The 21244-nt window shown below is 38.1% G+C and overlaps 1 protein-coding gene across 1 annotated transcript in view; it reads left to right on the forward strand.

Moving 5' to 3' along the window:
* Nucleotides 1-20419, forward strand: part of ctnnbl1 (catenin, beta like 1) — a 47097-nt gene extending 26678 nt beyond the window's left edge. The window contains exons 12-16 of the mRNA XM_026333021.2: nucleotides 2877-2974; nucleotides 3926-4006; nucleotides 14397-14534; nucleotides 15107-15179; nucleotides 19787-20419. Of these exons, the coding sequence (XP_026188806.1) occupies nucleotides 2877-2974; nucleotides 3926-4006; nucleotides 14397-14534; nucleotides 15107-15179; nucleotides 19787-19875 (479 nt within the window). The 3' untranslated portion in view covers nucleotides 19876-20419. The remainder of the gene's footprint in view (nucleotides 1-2876; nucleotides 2975-3925; nucleotides 4007-14396; nucleotides 14535-15106; nucleotides 15180-19786) is intronic.
* The last annotated feature ends 825 nt before the right edge of the window (nucleotides 20420-21244 follow it).

Here is a 21244-nt window from a genome sequence, read left to right on the forward strand (position 1 = left end):
TTTCTGTGGAATAGAAACTTGGGGTGACACCTGGAAAAAAAAAAAAAGCACAAGCTATCAGACTGCTACAATGCCTGAAGAGCAATGATAATTTCCAAGGCACATGTGGATAGTGCGTAAGCTACACATACACATTCAATGTGTTGTCCTACTTCAGTTAAATTTTGGGCTATATGTGTACATTCATATAAGGTGTGTCCTCCTGGATTTGGGTAAATGACAAAAATTACATCAGGTTAACCCACAAAGACCCTTGTGGCTCAGTAGACACAGAAACCATGTACTAGTGATTATGTTTTTTTCTTGAATAGTCAGAAAATGAAAACTCTAAAGAAAGAGACTTGGCTAATTTAAAATTGTGTAATTGAGGTTAGATGCAAAAGAAGTAAACCAGAAAACTAAACACTAGCTTTTCTAGTGTGTTCAAGCCAGTTCTGCACTAAATTACTTTAGACATAGAACACTAACTTCTGAGGTTTTATTACAGATGGCTGCTTTAGTCTCCAATGTGTGCTACAGGTGTTTCAAGGACTTTACATTAAGTTGTTGTCTCTTATGATGAAACATTATGATGAATGGTTTAACAGACTACTAAAATAGCATGTACATTATATATTGCTAATTATTTGTCCTGATTTTCCACCCTCAGATCTCAGTGAGAGTTTTTCCTGCCCCCTTCAGACAGTCTTTATAACCTCTGACTGACTAGTCTGGATGCCTGGGAGGCTGATTGCTCTCCCCAGGGCACAGGTAGTGCAGGTCCAATTTGTCTGTCAGTGAAGGACTGCCTATCTGTTCTCCTTTGTCGTTCTGAACTGCAGTGCACTTCCTTCAGCTGTCAGTCAATAAATTAATCCACGCAACTCAGAGTTATTTGCATGTTAACTTAGTGCTATGGATCCTGTGGGGCAAAGATGAGACAAACTGTGAATGATTAGTGGAAGATGAGTGAATGCTAGGATTTGAAGATGCATTGTGTTATGTGAATGCAAATATCCCCTTAGCTAAAGTTGACTTACATCTTGTTTACTGCTGTGGAGTACAACATCAGTGTTTTCACTGTTTAGACATTTTATAGTTTGTAGCACATAGTTTGTTGCTAACAATATGTGGCACTTGGTTTCTTTTTGAGAATGTGGGAAAGTCATTGACTGATAAAAGTTGACATATTATACTGTGTGTGTGATGCCATATGTTTGTATTTTATGTTGTGCCTGTTCATTAACAGCCATACGAGTGACCTTGCATTCTAACAAGTAAAGGCTAAGTCAAGCTAAAGTAGCCTGCTCAGCTCTTTTGGCAGACTACATGGTTGTCTGACATTCACAACAGCACTGTGCAACAAATGTGTTTTGCTTGTGCAAGTTTTTGGTCAAAATCTCTATTATGTGTTTTACTGTTTTGTCATGGCTGTTTGAGTCTGTGTGTTTGTTTAGTCATTCAAATGATGCATTGATTAGATGCCTTTGTAAAGGACTGCCCTGCCCCCCATCTTTAAAAAAAAAAAAAAAAAAAAAAAAATCTGAGAGCTGTCACCATTTAGTTTTAAACTCTGGAGAAAACTTTTCACAGCCAGCAATCAATAGCCTCCTGGGCAGGGTGTGGAGGTGGCGACATCAATTACAAGTCGAATCAAGTTGATAAAGTAGCATCCATTCGGAAATGGCAGTTAGCGTCCTTGTTGTTGTATACAGGAAATACGGTTGTCTACATGAAAACAAGGGGGCCTTACACTAAACCTAATTGATATACAGCCAGATCACACAGCTTTAACTACATGTAATACCTGTTATACCAATTGATCAATTAGTCCATCAAACTGTGGACCGGATTTAAAGAAGGATTCCGGCTCACAGATTTAACAGTATTGTGAGTTAATTCCCTTTACTTTTGACAAAAGATCAGGACTCCACTTTGCTTTGTATTTTGGTTTGGTGAATTCTGGTACTTTTTCATGTTGCTATTTGTAATGAGAATGTACTGTTGATGAATTTCTGTATATTCTGAAAAGTGGATAGGTCCTTCCCAGGCTTTAAGTCTTGTGGGTAAGTGTGATGCTGACCATGGGGGACTGCACAAAGGGAACTGACAGCAAACACAACCCCTTTTAAAAAGCAGAAACGGGATTGATTCCTGTGCTCTTGTTGCCTAGCAACTGCAAAGCCTTGTTGAAGGAGAATATTGACCTCTTGTTGATAAAGTCCAATTACATTTTCCCCCTTTCTGTATAACCACAGATTTTTACAATGTCACATTCCTTTCCTCCTGTGTGTATAGTGTTTTGTTCATTTAATATTATAAATATTATACTATGATATTCACCTATAGGTAAGTAGGTAGTAAGAATGTCTTTGAATGTCTTAGATAACATGAACTGGGTTAACAAGGTTACTCAATGGGACTAACTTGTGTTGTCGCGACTTTAGTCAATTAACATGATTTTAGACCTGCCCCTTACTAAATGGCCTCAGATTTCACTGAGAAATGTAATTCACCCGACACTAAAAACTGTTGTACAGCCATGGCCCAAGGACAAAATTGATTTCTAAATTTCATTAACATTTTCTTTTCATCTTGTTCTGTGTACTCTATGCAAAACGTATCCAAGCTTAGTTGACTACATGCTGTAATTGGAAATTATCAAATTATCTTTGTTCTTTTTGCGGGCTGTGGCTGAGTACAAATGAGCATTTTGAATTTTTTGTTTTTAATTGAGGAATGTGATAAAAGCTCATATATTAGTCAGAGCATGTGTTGAGTTGAGAAGCCAGTTTACATTACACAATCAGCTTTTTGATGATGGATGATGCAAAGAGGCTTAGTAGAGAGGTATTTGCATTTGAATAAACCTTTTATACCCTTCTCACTTTCTTTAGAACATGTCTGCTCCATCATCGCCTCCATGCTGAGGAATCTCAAATCCCAACAGAGAAGCAGACTCCTCAGCAAGTTCACAGAGAATGACTGTGAAAAGGTCAGATTTTGTCATCTTGCTTACAAATTCAGAACTTGGTAGCTCTTATTTAAAATACATAGATAGTTTGGAGTTGTTTAATACTAATTAAACCATACCAGACAAAAAACATGTCTAGTTGCTAAAAAAATAAACCCTAACTAGAAAAAAGCATTTTGTTTCTAAAAAACACATCTATTTGGTAAAAAATACATCTTGACCACAAAAATTCATGTACTTGCTACAAAGTGTCTTGGCCAAAAAGATAGATTACCATATATACTAAACTTATTTTTACCAAAAGCTGGTGGCAGGAAGTTACAAGGCATTTAATAGAGTCATGTTTACATTCTCTTCACTCAGTCAGGAATACTGATTGCACTGTGCTGTGCTGGTGTATACAAAGTTTGTTACCAAACTTCTTGCAATTATGCAAACATTTCTCATATATTTTCTCCATTTTGTCATTTCAATAAGATCATTTCTTTTGACTCCATGCCATGCAAGTCATATGTAGATCTCTGCTACTCTGCTAGGGTGGTATACTCTACTATGCCTAGTCTTATTTCCATCATCCACTTCTGCACTAATTTGTGCATTTTATGTGACTATTCATATTATTACTAAATTATTATCTTAGAAACAATATATTTTCTTGTCATTGTTTTCCACTTTATAAACCGTCCATGTAATAGTCTAATAGGTTTACACCAATAAGATAAAAAGAATGTTTGAATGATTAATATGGAGTCAATGAGTACATAATTTGAACAAGACTTAAATATTGTTCCACAAACATAACAACATACTATTAAATTACCATTATTTACTTTGAGTGTTGTGCAATTATCTCATTTTGTTCTGTTGCTCTTTTTTGTGCCCTTTTCCCCCCATACTGTAATTTCTCCTATTATCACTTTCCCTTTTTTACACTCAACCTCTCTCTGCCTACCTGTTTCATTCCCTCTCTAGGTTGATCGACTGATGGAGTTGTACTTTAAGTATCTAGAGGCTGTTCAACAGGCTGACAAGAGGATCGAAGGAGAGAAACATGTAAGCAATTCTCCTGTTCTTTGTTTCCTCTCACTTCTCCCCTCTACCCTATCCCACTCAGATTGTTTTCTAAGCTGCCTCTTTATATGTTAGCTTCATATTAAACAGCATGTTGAATGGCTTAAGCATGGCATTTTTGTATCTTACCAAAACATTATTAGAAGTAGTGATGTTGTACCATATGTTCATTATATTTTGGTATGAGTATATGAACCTAGCCTGACTAGCAATAGGGGATTTCTGTAATCTAAGAAAAATCTGATCTGAATTGACCTCTAAAAGGCAAAGGCCAGACCAGATCTGTGAAAAAAATGCTGCTTCATTAATGTTAGTGTTAATAATGATATGCTGTGTTAATCTACTGACCTCCATTCATCAACAGTATCAATCAGATCCTTCCTCCTTGAATATATGATCATAAATCAGTGCCAGTCGGTATTACAGCAGAAAAACCTTTCATATTTTTGAGTTGTTTTTTGGTTAAGTCCAGTTAAGAACTAGACCAATCTTCTGTTCTAAAACAGGAACAAAATAAAAACCCATGAATATTTTGTATTCAACTATTACTTTTTTTCTTAGTATCTAGCAGTTCCTGAGCCCCTGACCAAGCTTCTGTAAGCAGGTGCAAACTGGGTGCTGTGGCTGGTTTTGATTAATACATAGTAAATAATTTAGTGTGGCAGAGGGTCTTCTTCACTGTGCTTGTGCCAGAGTGGCTAGAGAGACCATGGGGACATATTTACTAAGGATTTATTCCCATTATCTAGGTGCTAAACAGGCTAATTGTGTTTGTTGTTTTTACTAAAGGACCATAGTGTCTTTTATGTGGACAAAATTCCCAGCTAAATTAAATCTTGTGGTGTGACGTGGTGTGAAATTTTTGCACCTTTGAAGATAATGTGGGACAGTTTAGTAAGAATTCCCCCAAAAGTCTGATTACTGCATTAAAAGGACAGGACACTCACAGGTTAAAAAAATGCATGTGTTGAATTAGTGTTGATTTGGGTGACTTATGTCACTGATGAGCTGAGAACAATTTATCTATTGAGAGAAAATTTATTTTGATTATCAATTGTCATCATTTTTCAAGGAAATACTGCAAATATTTATTAGTGCCATCTTTTCGGTTTTGAATATTTGTTGGCCTTCTTTGTTGTTTTGTGTATGATTGTAAAGTGAATTTTTGTATTTATTTGACTGTTTGTATAAAACAAGGAATTTAAATATATTACCTTGAGCCATGGGAACTTGTAACAAACAAGTTAATTATCTGGCCTTTTATTGACAAAATGATGAATCAATTAATTGAGAAAATAATCAGCAGAATAATTGATTGCACTAAGTGAGTGAAAAAGACCTGATGCTGCTGGACACATCATCAATGATTTTCCTGGGATTATTGGAACTTTTGGGTCACTATCATTCTCTCTCCCCGAGGCGACACAGAGGTTGAATAGACCCCTGCTTGTGTCTGTAACACACCCAGGGTTGTATCTCTTCAGCCATCACCATATAGCGGGTCTCTCTGCCATGTTGGTCTTTTTTTTTTTTTTTTTTTTTTTTTTTTTTGTTTGTTTGATTTTTCCTAAAATCTGTTTCTAAGATTTAAGAGTCTTCGCTCTATTACAGATTTAAATCTTTTATTTTTCAAATCTCAAATCAAACTACAGTGGAACATTTTCAGCAGGAACACTTACTTAGCACCACAGTTGTCTCCAAACAGTAACATTGTGGACTCTAGTGCAATCCCATCACATATTTGTAATTTTCTTAATTGCCAACTAGATCAAAAAATATTCAAATTTCATTTTAGATGTTCATAATTTCATGACAGTCCCTGTCATAAAAGGTTTGGATTTGTGATCAAAATGTCATCTCTTTTTGCTAGATAAGTTATGCAGTTGCACATAGTATCTCCAAACCCATTAGGGAAGTGAAGAAAGAGAAAATCAGAATCCTGCTGATAACAATATGACAGTTTACCGAGGAATGGAAAGCTACATAGCAGTGTGTGAGGGCCCTGTTGAGTTTTCTGTCAGTGTGTTGAGCTGTGTAGTAGACAGACCAATGGCGGGATGCAGATAGTAGATAGATGGTCAGGTGAGGGGTAATGGATTCAAAAGCGCGGCCAAGTATTTTGTCCTCAGAAAGGAAGAAAAGAAAGAAAAAAGGCAGATAGAGATACTGCACAGTTAAAATAAGATAGGACAATACAGAGAAATTGAAAAAAGAAAAAGAGGGAAGAAATTTGAGTGAAAGAGGGGATGATGAGGGGGAGGAACGTGGGCGTACCATAAGATAAGTGTGAGATTCCTATCTAAAGATGACAGCCGATTAATTTCTCAGACAGACATTGTGGTGGGATTGTGAAGAAAAGGCCAGACAGTTTGACATTTTCTCTCCCTCCTTTGCGCCTTTTTTCTTCCTTTCTCTCTCCATCTCTCCCATCTCTTCTTGTGGAATGAGAAGAGTAAGACTTTGTGATAACCGTGTGATAAGAAACCTTGTCTACATGTGCCACTTTCTTTGAAGACAGACAGCTGGCTTTCTTAGGTTCAGAACCATTTTGTGAGCCAGACACAGGGGGCAGAAAATTTGTGGCAAAGAAACATTATTCCATTATTGGAGAAAGCCATGTATTAGTATCTTAGTAACTTTAGAGAACCAACTGTTCTGCAAACAGGACTCTATGACCTCTAGGAACCTTATGGCCACAATGTGGCAAGTATGAATCAGGCTTTAGTCATTTCATGTGTCTTACACTGTTAGGGTAACTGATAAATATCAAAAAAAAACCTTTCCTTTCCTGCTGCTGCAGTCACATAGTCTTTTCCTTATTTGATGCCGCAAGCCACTGTACTGTCTCCAGTCTATTTTTGATAGGCTACAGGACTGAGAAGACACATCTGAAAGGGAGACGGCATGGACGTCACACACACGTATCCTAAACGTATGGTGGGCGAACTTGAATGTCCTGATGAAGCAGAATTCATCTTTAATTTGTGCCTTCGTGACTCAAATAAATTTAAAGTGGATTCCACATCAGTGAGCTTCGGTATAATTTGCACTGACCTGACCTGATTTTTTTATTTGCAATATTAGTTAGTATCACCACACTACAAAATACACTTCTCTTTCAACATTGGGTCTAACATAATATAAGTTGAACATATTAATTCAATTTCAATTTCAATTTTCAATTTATTTGTATAGCGCCAAATCACAATACAAATCATCTCAAGGCACTTTACAAAAACTAAAACTAAAAACCCAACAATTCCCTTATGAGCAAGCACTTGGCGACAGTGGAGAGAAAAAAACTCCCTTTAACGGAAGAAAGCAGAACCGGGCTCAGTTTGGGCGGCCATCTGCCTCGACCGGTTGGGGTGAGTGGATAGAGCAGAGAGAAAAGAACAGCAACAATAAACAACAAATAGACACTGCAAGTTGGTGGGGCCAGTAACTGCACATCAGCGATAAACAGCTCCAGGACCAGGGACACCTGCAGAAGGTACAGAGAGAGAGAGAGAGAGAGAGAGAGAGAGAGAGAGAGAGAGAGGGAGGGAGAGAGCACAAACTAGGGGAGAGAGAGAGCGCAAGGTTAGTAACATTCAATGGTGGAATATACATGAGGTGGGAGGGAGGGGGGGTTAGGGTAGGGGAGCTCAGTGCACCGATGGTCCTCGGGCAGTCTAGGCCTATAGCAGCATAACTAACTAAGGGATGGTTCAGGGTTGCCTGAAGCCAGCCCTAACTATATGCTTTGTCAAAGAGGAAGGTTTTAAGTCTAGCCTTAAAAGTACAGAGAGTGTCTGCCTCCTGAACCCAGACTGAGAGCTGGTTCCACAGGAGAGGAGCTTGATAGCTAAAGGCTCTGCCTCCCATTCTGCTTTTGAGAACTCTGGGAACCACAAGTAGGCCTGCACTCTGAGAGCGAAGTGGTCTATTGGGATAATATGGTACTATGAGGTCTTTAAGGTATGAAGGAGCTTGATTATGAAGGGATTTGTATGTGAGAAGAAGGATTTTAAATTCTATTCTATATTTTACAGGGAGCCAATGAAGAGAAGCCAATATAGGAGAAATATGATCTCTCTTGCTAGTTCCTGTCAGGACTCTGGCTGCGGCACTCTGGATTAATTGGAGGCTTCTTATTAAGATATTAGGACATCCAGATAGTAATGAGTTACAGTAATCTAGCCTTGAGGAAACAAATGCATGGACTAGTTTTTCTGCATCATTTTGAGACAGGATGTTCCTAATTTTGGAAATGTTGCGCAGGTGAAAGAATGCAGTTCTAGAAATTTGTTTTATGTGTGAGTTAAAGGACATGTCCTGGTCAAAAATAACTCCAAGGTTTTTTACAGTAGTGCTGGAGGCCAGGGCTATGCCATCTAGAGTAGCTATAATTTTAGAAAAGTTATTTCTGAGATTTTTAGGCCCAAATATAATGACTTCTGTTTTCTCCGAGTTTAAAAGTAAAAAGTTACTGGTCATCCAGGCCTTTATGTCAGTTAGACAGGCTTGAAGTCTGGTTAACTGGTTTGTGTTAACAGGTTTAATAGATAGATATAACTGAGTGTCATCCGCATAGCAGTGGTAATTAATAGAGTGCTTCCTAATGATATATCCTAAAGGAAGCATGTACAGGGTGAACAGAATCGGTCCTAGCACAGAACCTTGTGGAACTCCATAACATATTACTGATACAAGTATTTGCCACACAATACGGCTGAGGTTCTGTATCCTGCTTAGCTCAATAGATTGAGCAAAAAGGGCTATGATTTCATTCCACATGGTAAAATTTTAATACTGAAAACACCCAGTTGATATTTTTAGTCTGTGTGAATCAAAGCTTCCACTAAATGTCATATGTAATGTTAAATATGATGATAAGACTCCAGCCCAGTTCTTTTCAGTGTCTGAGATGAATCAGCTGCCGTCAGCAGGGTGTTTTATCTCTCTCTGCCCTGTCTTTTGGTTTCCCCTAGTTAAGCCTGTTTTTAAAGGGTGGTAAGCAAAATGTTTTTCCTCTGCAACATATTATCCACAGATTTCTCAGGAGGACAGCAAAGAAAAAGCTGCTGCAGCTTTTTCTGTGCATCTCCAGCTCAGTCCCTTTTAATAAGCAGCTTATTTTCCTCCCACCTTCATATCTCTGTTTTCTCCTCTCTTTCCTTGCTTCTGATTTGCCCCTTCTCTCCCTTAAAGCTGTTTGTCCCATCTTGCAGTATTTCTCAGCTCCTTCCTTCTTCCATTGGTTTGTCTCATCCCACTGTTTTATTCCAGCCCAAATGTCCATTACGCCTTTCCTCCCTCCTCCCTCCCTCCCTCCCTCCCTCCCTCCCTCCTCTCTTTTAGGTGTTTTGTTTTTGTCTGTCTGTGTGGTCTTTCAAACCTTCTTTGTTTTTCTTTGTCTTGTTGTTGCTTGCAATTCACTGTTACACAATTTTTTGTTTATTCTTTGTCTCTTCAGTCTTATTTCTGCCTCCGTCTTCTCCCCACCTCCGTCCTCTTTCCTGCTATTTCTTTCTTCTACCTAATGTTGCTGCTTTCACCTCTCTCCATTTCTTCTTTTCCTTCCAAACTTTCTTCTTGCTCTTAGCTTGTTGTAAGAGCTCTTAGAGATTGATGAAACTCAGCAAAACATGGCTGAGGCTGACCTCAATGCAGTAAAATGCCTGAGTGCACTTTCCTAACACCTAAGAACCCAGTTACCAACTGTGGTTTGTGGATATGTAGAAAATGCGTGTCTCCTTTACTGGGCCATAGCAAGAGAATACAGCAGAAATGGTCTGCTTCAGCATGTGTTCAAAGAAAGTCTGTGTTCATTTGGCATTGGTTTTGCCCCTCAGTGTGATATATTTAGTTTTCTTGCTCTTCTAAGAGTAAGTGGTCTTCTGTCTCCTTCACTCTCTCCCTGTTTCTCTTTGTCTGTTCCCAGGATTCATGAGTAGTTCTTTAGTGAACTTTTTTCTGTCACAGCTCATTTTAAAAAATTTGGATGGGCTTAATTTAATCTCTCTCATATAAGTTATGTTCATATGTATTTGCCACTATGTTACAACAGGTCACCACATACACTAAATGTCTAAATTTCCAGTCAAGCATGTAGCTAAGAGAAACTGAAAACACTTAAAGTATAGCATAAATCTGTTCTTTTGTCTCACTTGTCCAAGTAAGTTTTCTGTTGTGGTGTCTTCTTCACTTCATTGTGGTGCACCAACCCATTTTAGTCAGATAACTAACCCTAACCCCTGAGGAAGGATTAGAAACATACTGTACTGCTGAGATTTATTCTTCTTCAGAAGTATTTTCAAGGGATGAACACTAACTGGTTGGTTTGTGTTGGGGACTCTAGTCAGCTGTGCATCTATTGTGGCAGTGTGGCAACACTACAACCAGTCCAGAAGGTTCATCATGCATCATCATATGACTGTAATCATATGAATAGTTTAACACCTTAAAGCACCTTTTGTATTGTTTAGTTTTTTTTCCCCATGTGTTGGCACTTTACTTGGAATTGAACACAAACCAGCTATGTTCCAGTGCCCAACATTGTGTTTGCTGACAGGTTTCAGCACAGACTGAATGATGCAGAGTTCTTGGGAGCCAAGTGCCTCCTCCCTCCTGGTAACGCTGCTGTTTAGTTTTGGCCCACTTTGTGAACAAACTGTAATTGATGTGCACCCAAAGCAGAAGGCTGTTGCTTCTCTGTGAGATCATAACTTGAAATCAGCATGTTGTCTTGTGCTCTCACAAAGTTTCATTTTTTTGCTCAAAGTTTACCTCATTATCAACCTCTGTATCTCTGTTTTTAATGAGGACATCTAACCTCTCTCTTTCTAGTGTTTGCTCAAGCCTCATAAAGAGCATTATGTCCTACACACATACACAGTCACACTGGGTTTTTGCAAAGTGCTGACAAAGAAATCACTTTAATTCTGCATCTCAGCATCCCAGTGGAAAAGAAAGCACAGAAATAACCAGTTACTACACACACAATGTTCTCATGCACACCCTATCTCGTACAGAGGACAGTACACACATTGGCTCATACAAACTAAATACATATACTTTAAGCAACACACACCCATATAAAACCTCTCTTTGACATAGATGTTATACACAGGTACCAACACAAGTGCATCTTTTAGGATACATGCCAGTACTGCACACATAGTCCTTAAAAAAATTATACAGACCCCATCACACAAACACACAATGTAGCTGAGTTACAGTAGAGGAACTGAGACTGAAAAATCACTGCTTATTACATTGTCTGAACTGTTGCCAGACTGCCAGGCTCCCTTGAGGTTGCCATAATTGACTTGTCCAATCCCTCCTTTCAACACGTTATTCTTTCTCCACTTCTTCTGTCCAGTGTTTGCCAGAGGGTCCGAGCAGCCGTACAAAAGATATTGGCCAGTGTCAAAACTCACGAGTGGACCAAACTGTAATGAATACTCTGTATAAACCTCTGTCAGCCCAGGTTTTATTATCCCAAATGTCCACTTCCACTGCTCACAATAATGAATATTTAATGCACTTGTCATTGTTCAGAATCATCCACCACTCCCCATACAGATTCAGAGGGCTGGCTTCATTCATCATGTATGTTAAACATATTTTTTCAGTTCCATTACAGTGAGACCCCTTGCAGGGTGCAGAAATTGATTTAACTAAGACCTTATTTGAAAATGATTCTGCCTCCTTTTGAGGTGGGGCTGACAAAACACTGATGAAACTATATTTGTGCCTGCCAAGTTAATACTGAGGAGGAGTGTCCCCATCCCTAGCCTTCTCCTAGTTATCTTCTGTTGTTATGACAACTTCAACAAATTGCTTGGCAGATTCTTTGTGCATCAAGTAAACTAAAAGAGTCCCTGATTGTAGGGTCACTTAAAATCCATTTTGTATCCAGATCTGGACACATTAAAGCCAATTTTAATTGAGTAGAGTATTAGAAGACAGTAGTGTAAGTTAATTGCTTAGATGTTTACAGTGAGGACCTGATTTCTTTCCTGAATTGAATTGAAGGTTAGCCAGGAGAATCTAGATGGATGCTGCTAGTTTCTTGTGGTCTCACTAATCAAGTCCTCTATTCTTGTGGCATAGTCGTAGATAAAGGGTTGAGTAAACAAGAATTTTTAAGCGTCTACATCAGTGTTTTCCAGCCGTTTTTGAGTATACTGTTTATTCATTTATTTATTATTTTTCACTGTTTATTTATTATTTATTGGACTGGTTTGCTGGCTTGATAATTAGTATTAATGCGTTCTGGCAACAGAGATGAGATGCACACACATATATATATATATATATATATATATATATATATATATATATTTTTTTTTTTTTTTTTTTTTTTTTTTAATTTTTTTTTTTAGTTGACCTATGTAACAATTGTTTCACATGGCCCAATACAGACATACGTTGAGGGGTACGAGTTTCCTGCTTAGGAATCCCTGGTCTAGATGGTGGAGGCATGGAGTGTGCCGAGGGAGTTAATGACAAAAGTTTCATTCATTCTTTCTTAGCCAAACTTTTTCTGTTACCTGTACCTTGCCAGTATCTACATCATAGACAAAGCTGCAGCCACATTGTTTTATATGGTTAGATTAAAGTCCTATTCATCCACTGGGGAATCTCTGCTCTAGTTTATAGGCTGAGTGCTGCAATGGAAACGGGATAATTGAGTTGTCCAAGTCCTCAAGAATTCCCATCAGCTCTTCTTTGCAGTGTTGTCTATGAGCCATAATGAGGACGACAGGAAGAAGACTTGCTGTGAACCAATAAGAACAAATGCATTGGGTGTATGTGCATGCTGTTTTTTCAGTCTTCCCCATGGGTCACATGTACAGTATGTATTGTGTCCTATCTATTTGGGATTTAGGCCTACATCCTTTGTTTTGTATCCTTGCTGAAATTGGATTGTGAGATTTGTGTTACTTTGCCACAAGCCACTGTACTGTCTCCAAATAATGAGCTGTGTAGTCCTGGAAACTGAGATAATTTTTTTTTTCCTACAGGAAGGAGAGGAAGCACAGTTTACATTCACATAGCTGTGTTTAAAGTTAGTTACGTTTTTTTAAGTATTGGAACTATTTTACAGTGCGTTTGTAATAAATGCAGTTCTAGGCCCAGAACACACAGAAGAGACAAATAGACAAATGCCTGATATTGAATGGCTTTATTAAAGGATCTTGTTTTAATTATCTGCATTATTTTGGACCTTAAGCTACAGCTGACATTGTATAATAGGTTTTTTTTTTTCCTTGAGATGAAATCTTTGGGATGAAGATGTGTGCTACCCTTTAGCTTGATGCTGAAAGCGATTTATTTTCATTAGGAATGGTTTGAAAAGTTGCCCTTTTTCTTGATTTACGGACACATACAGTAGTTCCTTTTTGTGTATGGCCATCCTTTATTACAGTAAAACAGATACTGATTAAGTGATGAGTGTATAAAATAAATGAAGTAAATGTAGGAACTATTATATTTTGCAGTATGTAGTTTGAAGTTTTCACTAAGTATTTGATGCATGAATAAACCTGACCAGGGGAACTATATTGGGAAATGTTAATCCCATAGTTTATGTTTGAAATGCTCTATAAAATCTGTTAAATATTTGTGTGGACAGTTCAATAATGGTTACTAACTAAATGCATCAGGCCTTCATTTGATTCTAATAGAAGTCATTAGTGCAAAGACACATTTTCATCTTTTTTGGCCAAAATAATTTCTGACTTTTAATAAAACTTTACTATCCTTTGGCATAAATCACTTTGCACTACTCATACTATGTCTTTTACCCTGCATCTTTAATGAGATAGTTGAGTTTAGGGTGTGCAAATAGTCAAATTTGATATGGGTCTAAATTAAAAAGTGAATATTTTAACAGTGAGCATCATTATCTGCTTCTCTCAGTACAGTAACTTATGTGTAAACAGAATATAGATATACACCCATCTTTTAATTCATGCAAAACTGTGTGACAGCTCAACACTTTACACAATGTCTGTGTTTTGTCCCACTCTAATGACTCTCACTCTAGACACCCCTATCCCCAGAGGTATGCTTCTTAATCTCTAATGGTGATTAATGTGGGCTGTGTGCGTATTGGCAGCACTGTGTTATTGGCATACTGACAGAGTTGTTAAGATGGATAACTATGCAAGAGTGTGTATGTGTGTGTGAGCCCCCACCCTTATTTCAGCTTAGCCATGAAACAATTGATTTGTTTGTGTGGTCAATGGAGAAAATGGATTTGTGGAAAAGGCTGAAAAACAACACCTAAATTAAACTTGTGTGTGTGATTTTCTGTGTTTGAGTGTGCAGCGGATATTTTTTATGAGCATGTTGTGTCTTTCTGAATGTGTGTGTGCAGGAGATGGTTCGTCGTGGGGAGATTCTGGATGACAGCATGGAGGATGAGTTCTATCTTCGCCGCCTGGATGCTGGCCTATTCGTCCTGCAGTTGATCTGCTACATTATGGTGGAGATCAGCAACTCAGGGATCTCACAGGTACTCAAACACACAGAGACTCTAGCCAAATTAGTTCTCTGTCAAATTAACTGTTGTTAGGACATCTGATCAGATGAGCTATAAAAGCAGATAGCCGTTAGATGGTTTTTATGGGTGCTGCAGCAAATTGACAGTCACTTCACTGCTAATCTGTGTCACTCACCTTTTATGTTTCAGATTGAACATACAGTCTTGATAGCTGCAGTTTAAGTAGCTGCAGTTTAACCCTGCTGATTTCATGCTGTTTTTTTGGAAAAATTCATACATAGTAATTTATCAGTTAATTTATTATCACAGGTGATAGTGATGCCACTCATTAAAGCTAAATTATCAGGTAATTATTATACTAAAATATAAACTAACTACATGTGGCTATTGATTTTTGAAAAGTGGAAAAATCTATACAATATCCACAATATAGTTACAGTTTTCACACTTTTAGAGAATAAAAAGTTTTTTTGATATAATTGTGATCAAAGCTTTAAGCCCCTGAGTGGGTGTTGGTAATTAAGCTCTGTTTGACCTTAAAGCTACAGTATGTTCCTAATCTTCTTTTTTTGTTCTGCATTTAGCTGCAGCAGAGGGTCCATCAAATTCTCAACCTTAGAGGAGGCTCTGTCAAACTAGTGCGCCACATCATGAGAGGTGAGTCGATTTATTTTCTTTCTTTACAGTTATTTCTCAAATAAAATACGCACTTGATCTGGCCAGTTTTAGTACCAAACAGAAAAGCAGTCTTATGAATGTGATATACATAAATAACAACTACATGTACTGTTAAATCCATCCTAATTCATGTCTTTATTGTTACAGTATCTAGTGTAATTTCAGTCATACTATTCACTCTGTTGCTCTGAATTTTGGTTTTTAACTTTGTTCTCACTTACTGTTTCACTTCTCCTGGTTTCTCTGTGATGTTCTGCAGTTACTGAAACTTATGCTTCCCAGTACCCTTCTGGGGGCTTCTAGTGTAAAACATAGAGAGGAATTGTGAGGAAATTAACTTGACTTCTCACTAAAATATGATAAGAATATACTTTTGTAATGGGACAAATTAGAAATATCACCATCTATTTTTTTTTAATGGATTGTCTCAAATAAAGGCCTGTCTCATTAAAGTCATGCTACTTTAATGTAATTTTATGTTTAAGGTAATGAGACTTATGAAGTTATTAATCCCAGAGGAAATTCTTTTGCCAGAGACTGCTGCTCCAAGAGCAAAGAAATTAATGAAATATAAGAAGTTATAAAGTAACATAATAAATTAAAAAAATGTGCAATGTGCAAGACATAAAATGTACAACTGAGTGGGAGGTAGAACACAACAACCAGTACCCTTGAGAATAACAAAGCCAGAACCTGATGTAGCATTGAACATAGTGACAGGTGATATTGCACATAATATTGCTAATTGATAATGTACATGATAGTGAGGGACTGTGGCAACGATAGTGCACCTGTTGTTTCCAGTCCATCATTATTTTAGCTCACCAGAAGTTCGATGGCCACAGGAAATGAATTTACATGCAGTTACTGTTAAAACAAAGCTATTTTACTGTATTTCTTTCATTTATCAGTCTTGAATTTATCAGTCTGCTTTTTCCATTTACCTAGATATAGCTGTAAAAACAAGATTCACACAAATGTGTATTAGAATTCAATCATCTTGTCATTGAGAGTAGAGCAGAGATGGTCTGTCTGTCATTCATTCTTGTATCTTTGTCCCAAAGATTTCCTGTCCTGTTGTATTTGTTTTGTGCTGGTTTTCAAAGACCTAGCAGGTGTGTTGCTTTCTTCCCAGTTTGACATCCATCCATCCTGTATCATTGTCGGCTAAAGCTTGAGGACGAGGCTCTGTTCACTCTCCCTTTGGCTCTTGGTGGCATGTAGCACTGTAGATAGAGCCATCCGTCACACAAGGCAGTGCCAGCAAGCATGGCAATTCTCCAGTCCTCCGTGTGTGTGTGTGTGTGTGTGTTTTGTGGGGGGGGGTGGAATATGTTTCTGAATGTGCCAGGGTGTTGCTGTTGTTTTCATCTGCATATTTGCGTACCTGTTTGCCCTGCTTGTCCGGGTAGTTTCCATGATGCAGTTTTGCTTACTAACATGATGTTTTGATTGTGCGTGCATATTAACCATTTCTGTGTATACATATTTAAGTGTGCGTACATGTCCTCACTTGCTTTCTTGTGCTTAACATAACTTTGAAAGAAAATGTATGAGAGTGTGTACATGTTTGTGATTCAGTTTGCATATAGTATTTATGTCCATATGTTTACACACATTATTGTACATGTATGTACTTGATGTTTATTAATGCGTCTTAAAGTACATTGTGTTTAGGATGTGTGTATGCATGGTGCTGGCGTTTCCGTGTATCTTAAAGTCTGTGTGCGCGTGTGTGTGTGTGTACTGTTTGCCCTCACACTTTCCATTAGGCTATATTGTAGCACCCTCTCCCATTTTAAGTGGTCCACTCGGTCAATGTGAAACTGCAGAAAAAGGTTAAGCACATGCAGAGTGTGTCGTTCGCTCTGATGTCCTAACCTTAATGGTTTTAGCTTGCTGAATGAGAAGCAGCCCTGTACAAGGAAGGCTTAGCACACTGGATGGAAAAACACTGATTTCACTAATGTTATGAAAATCTGTGCTGAAGTTTCCCACTTAAAGTTCAGGTCAGTTATGCCACAGGTGGTTACACATAATCACGTCAAGAGACGTCCATTGGCTCTCTTTAGTAGGCTAAAATAATGTTTCGGCTGTGAAAGGTTTGTCCTCAGATTGATTGAAAATGACAGCATTGTATCTATTATTTTAGGTATTCCAAATAAACTTCTGAAAAACTATATGACAAGAACAGAAATAGATTAGAGGAGATTCAGGTGACGTGAAATGCGCTTTCTGATTGTCTTTTCTTCTCCTTTGTCCTAGAGCCATTGCAATAGAACTAGTTTGTATGACATGTTTTCTTCGATTATTGTATTTTAGAGACATATTTGAAATAGGCATCAGACCTAGGCACCTCTGCTCCCTATCCCTGGCTGCTGTTACAGAGACTCCTGAAAATGATTCTCCTTGTACTCATGGCAGATCAGTCCCAGTCACTGACCTGAGTAATGGCGATGCTCAGTACTGCATTGTCCTCTGCCGTGTTGCCGTGGTGACAGAAAGGAGAGAGTACCAGCATGCCAAAGAAAAGGTTCTGCAGAGTTGAAGAGTCACTGAATCTGTGACCTTTCTGTCTGTGTGGCCGACTGCACTGCCATTTATAGACATAGATACACACGCACACATAGACATGCAGGGACAATGACGGGCATATAGTGAAAGAGGCTTTGGGTTTTCATGTTTTTGTCTCTCTCTCTCTCTCTCTCTCTCTCTCTCTCTATCTCTCTCTCTATCTCTATCTCTCTATCCTTGCCTGCTTTTCTTAGTCAAACTAAGAACTGTGCCTTTTTTAGTTGAGCAACATCCCACACCTCATTTAAAACCTTGGTGATACCATACAAGGCTGTTTTAATGCTGCACATCTCTGTGCCATGGTCCTACACCCCCACACTATTGGAGAGTAGGTGTGGGGCTACTTTTACAACTTTACTCAGAATACCAATGATGGATTGGCCACCCATGATGGATTGACCACTGTGCTCCAGATTTACTGTATCACACTGTGTCTTATGACCTGAACTAAAAGGTTGTTCAAACACACATTGGTCTGCTTTTCCTAGACCTCAAATACATCTTAAATAATTATCTATCTCATTTATTCCTTTAATCGTCTGTCATGCTGCAGTGCTTTCTGTACCTGTTTTTTTCCTTTGACATGTCAGAGAGAACTACTGTACTTTTTATTTTTTTGCTGTTGACTATTAGGTTTTCATTTATATATTTATTTGATAAGATTGGTTAAGTGTTTACATACAGTGCATAGTTTAAGATTACACCTGTAGTTGGCAACCTTTTTACCTTCTTTTTTTCCTATGTCCACTGACCCCATTTCCCAGATTTAGGACTATGACCCTTTGGAGAATGTCTGGACTAATCTCCTCGACTGTATAAAGATTGTTGGTTAGGCATTTAAGGTGCATATGCTCAGATGAGCACCTTTAAAGATAATTTGTGGAATCTGATGAGGAAATGTTGACATGCTTACAGCAGTAGTAGAGAAATTAAAGCAAGCTATAACATTGTAAAACAAAACCTTGGTGTCTTTGACAGCCATGTTTTGTGCTTTGAAACCCTGTAGGCTTTTGTCAGGAACCCACCCCCCTCATTCATTTTATTCCCTCTGCAATGTCTCCTAGAGAAAAGTAGTCTTTTTCATCTTTTTGTCTTGACATCCCTGGGTTTAATGTGTAATCCCTGCCTCAGAGGCTGGCTGAGAGACAAAGCGAATGCCCAGACTCCATTGGGGCTGCGGCAGATGCTTCTCTCTCTTTCTGCACATTAGACTCACAAATCGACCAACGGATGGTCTCGAAGGCCTTGTGTGGGAGGCAGAAATGAAGAAAATGCTCAAAAGCACACAATGAAGTATGAGCACTACACAATACACCTGGACCAATTACTGTTCACAGCCAGAGGACATGGGAATTATTTAGTATTTTATATGGGGGACAGAGGAGTAATTACCAAAATTTCTAACTCAGGCGCTGGTGTGGCAAAATATAATAGAACTGATTAAAAGTACATTTTTGATTATAAATCAGTCAAGCCATTTTCAACAGAAATGTGCTTGTTACAGATTCTCAAATGTGAGAATTTGCTGCTTTTCTCCGTTTCAAAGAATTGTCTGTTCAATATCTTTAGACAGACGATTTATTGTGGACAAAAATGTCCAAATGCAAATATCATCTTTAGAAAATTGTAATGCTTTTTTTTTCTGACATAAAAATTGATAACTAATAAAATAACTATAATTACTCATCAAAATAGTCATTAGTTGCAGCCCTTTGCTGCTGCTTTAACACTGCTTTATTTCTGAATAACCTTTGTGTGCTCACCTTGTACTCCTGCTTACTACTTACTAATGCTTAAGTAACTGAAGCTCTTGTAGCTGTTGTGCTTTAAATAAAACGTGTCAGATTGTTAAACCATGTATTATCTTCCTGCCCACGTTTATCTTCCGTTCGGGAAGATCGATCATGTGAATTTCTGGCTCCACGGATTTTCTCAGTAACCTCAAAAGTGAAACAGCCACGCCTGTGCTGTCAAGCCCAACTAATCAACCAACTTTTCTTTGTCTTCTGCAGAGTACGCAGAGAGCATTGGAGATGGGAAGAGTGACGAGTTCAAAGAAGCTGAGCGGAAGAGGATCATGGACCTCGTAGACAGCTTCTAATCACACTCCCTCTTTCTTGTTCTCACACACGCTCACCCTCAAAAACAGTATGTTCTTACATACGAGAACAGTGAAACCCCTGTGGTTCTCATCTTGGACTGATATGAACTTGAGCTAGGGTATATTTTTCCATATCATATTGTAACTTCAGTCACTGAGGATGTTTACATGCATACAAATACTCCTTATTTACTTGTTTTCATGGTTTAAAGAAATGAAACATTCATCCAGTAAATAGTCTGTATGTGTCAGAGAATTGGTAATCCCGCATGTAAACCTGCTCAGTGTAGAGACAGTAGATGTTACATTAGGAGATCAGAATATTATAGTTTGACTGAAATACACAGCAAACATTAGACATATTTGGAACTACAGTGCTGTTTATTTTTTGCACTGTGGGTTTGAGCAAGCTGAATAATTATTGACAACCTCAGGAAACTGCAAACCTAAAGTCTCTCCCTCAGCTCTCCTAATTTACCTGGTTTGTTTATTTTTGGCTTTACTTGTAAAATATTTTCTAATAAAACATTTGATAAAATCTTGATTGCATGTTTGGTTTGTTTGATTAATGTCATGGTTTTGTGAGCGAGATTGGTGCAGCTTGTTGATTTGTGTGCATTTTCATTGTATACACAAATGAATTTCATTGTCTGCCATTTGTTACTGTTGCACACAGGCACAGAATGTATAGCTGCAGCTTTCAAAACACAGGGTGAATACTCATAGAAAGACAGGCATATTTGTCTGAACCCACCCACTGCTGGATCTCAGCATCCTCCAGGAGCTTTCTGCCCACCACTGTTTTTCTTTGTAGCGCTGTTCACACAACAGTCTGGAGGTGTATTATCGTAGAGCTGTACACACAAACAAACCTACTCTTTTATCCTCTCTGCCTTCACTGTATCTTTGCTGTCTTTATGCTTAGGAGCTGAAAAGAAACCCTTCCCCAATTACTTGTGCATTTTAAGTGTGTGAGAGAGCAGGTGATTCAGTGCAGTGAGGAAATGGAAGAGGATGTTTTGCAGAGACTTGTAGTGAAGAGCTGACCCACTTAAACTCAGGTTACCCACTATGTGGTCTCTGGTCTGATATGAATCTTAATGTCAATTTGATTGCACAGAGTAGTGTCAGACAAATTGTACAATGGGAGAAAGTGTTTTGTAAATATATATTAGATTATTTGACTACAGCCAGTTTCAACTTAAAGATACAGTAGCACTGATTCTCTGGTGTCACTAATAAACAGCCACTGCAGCACTCGTCCAGTGGTCGTCTTTCTAATGGCAAGGCAAGTTTATTTGTATAGCACAGAGTAATTCAAAGTGCTTTACAGAAATAAAAGACAAAAGTAAAAAAAAAACAGTAAAAG

This window comes from Mastacembelus armatus, chromosome 7, assembly GCF_900324485.2.
Source record: "Mastacembelus armatus chromosome 7, fMasArm1.2, whole genome shotgun sequence".
NCBI classification, from domain to species: domain Eukaryota; kingdom Metazoa; phylum Chordata; class Actinopteri; order Synbranchiformes; family Mastacembelidae; genus Mastacembelus; species Mastacembelus armatus.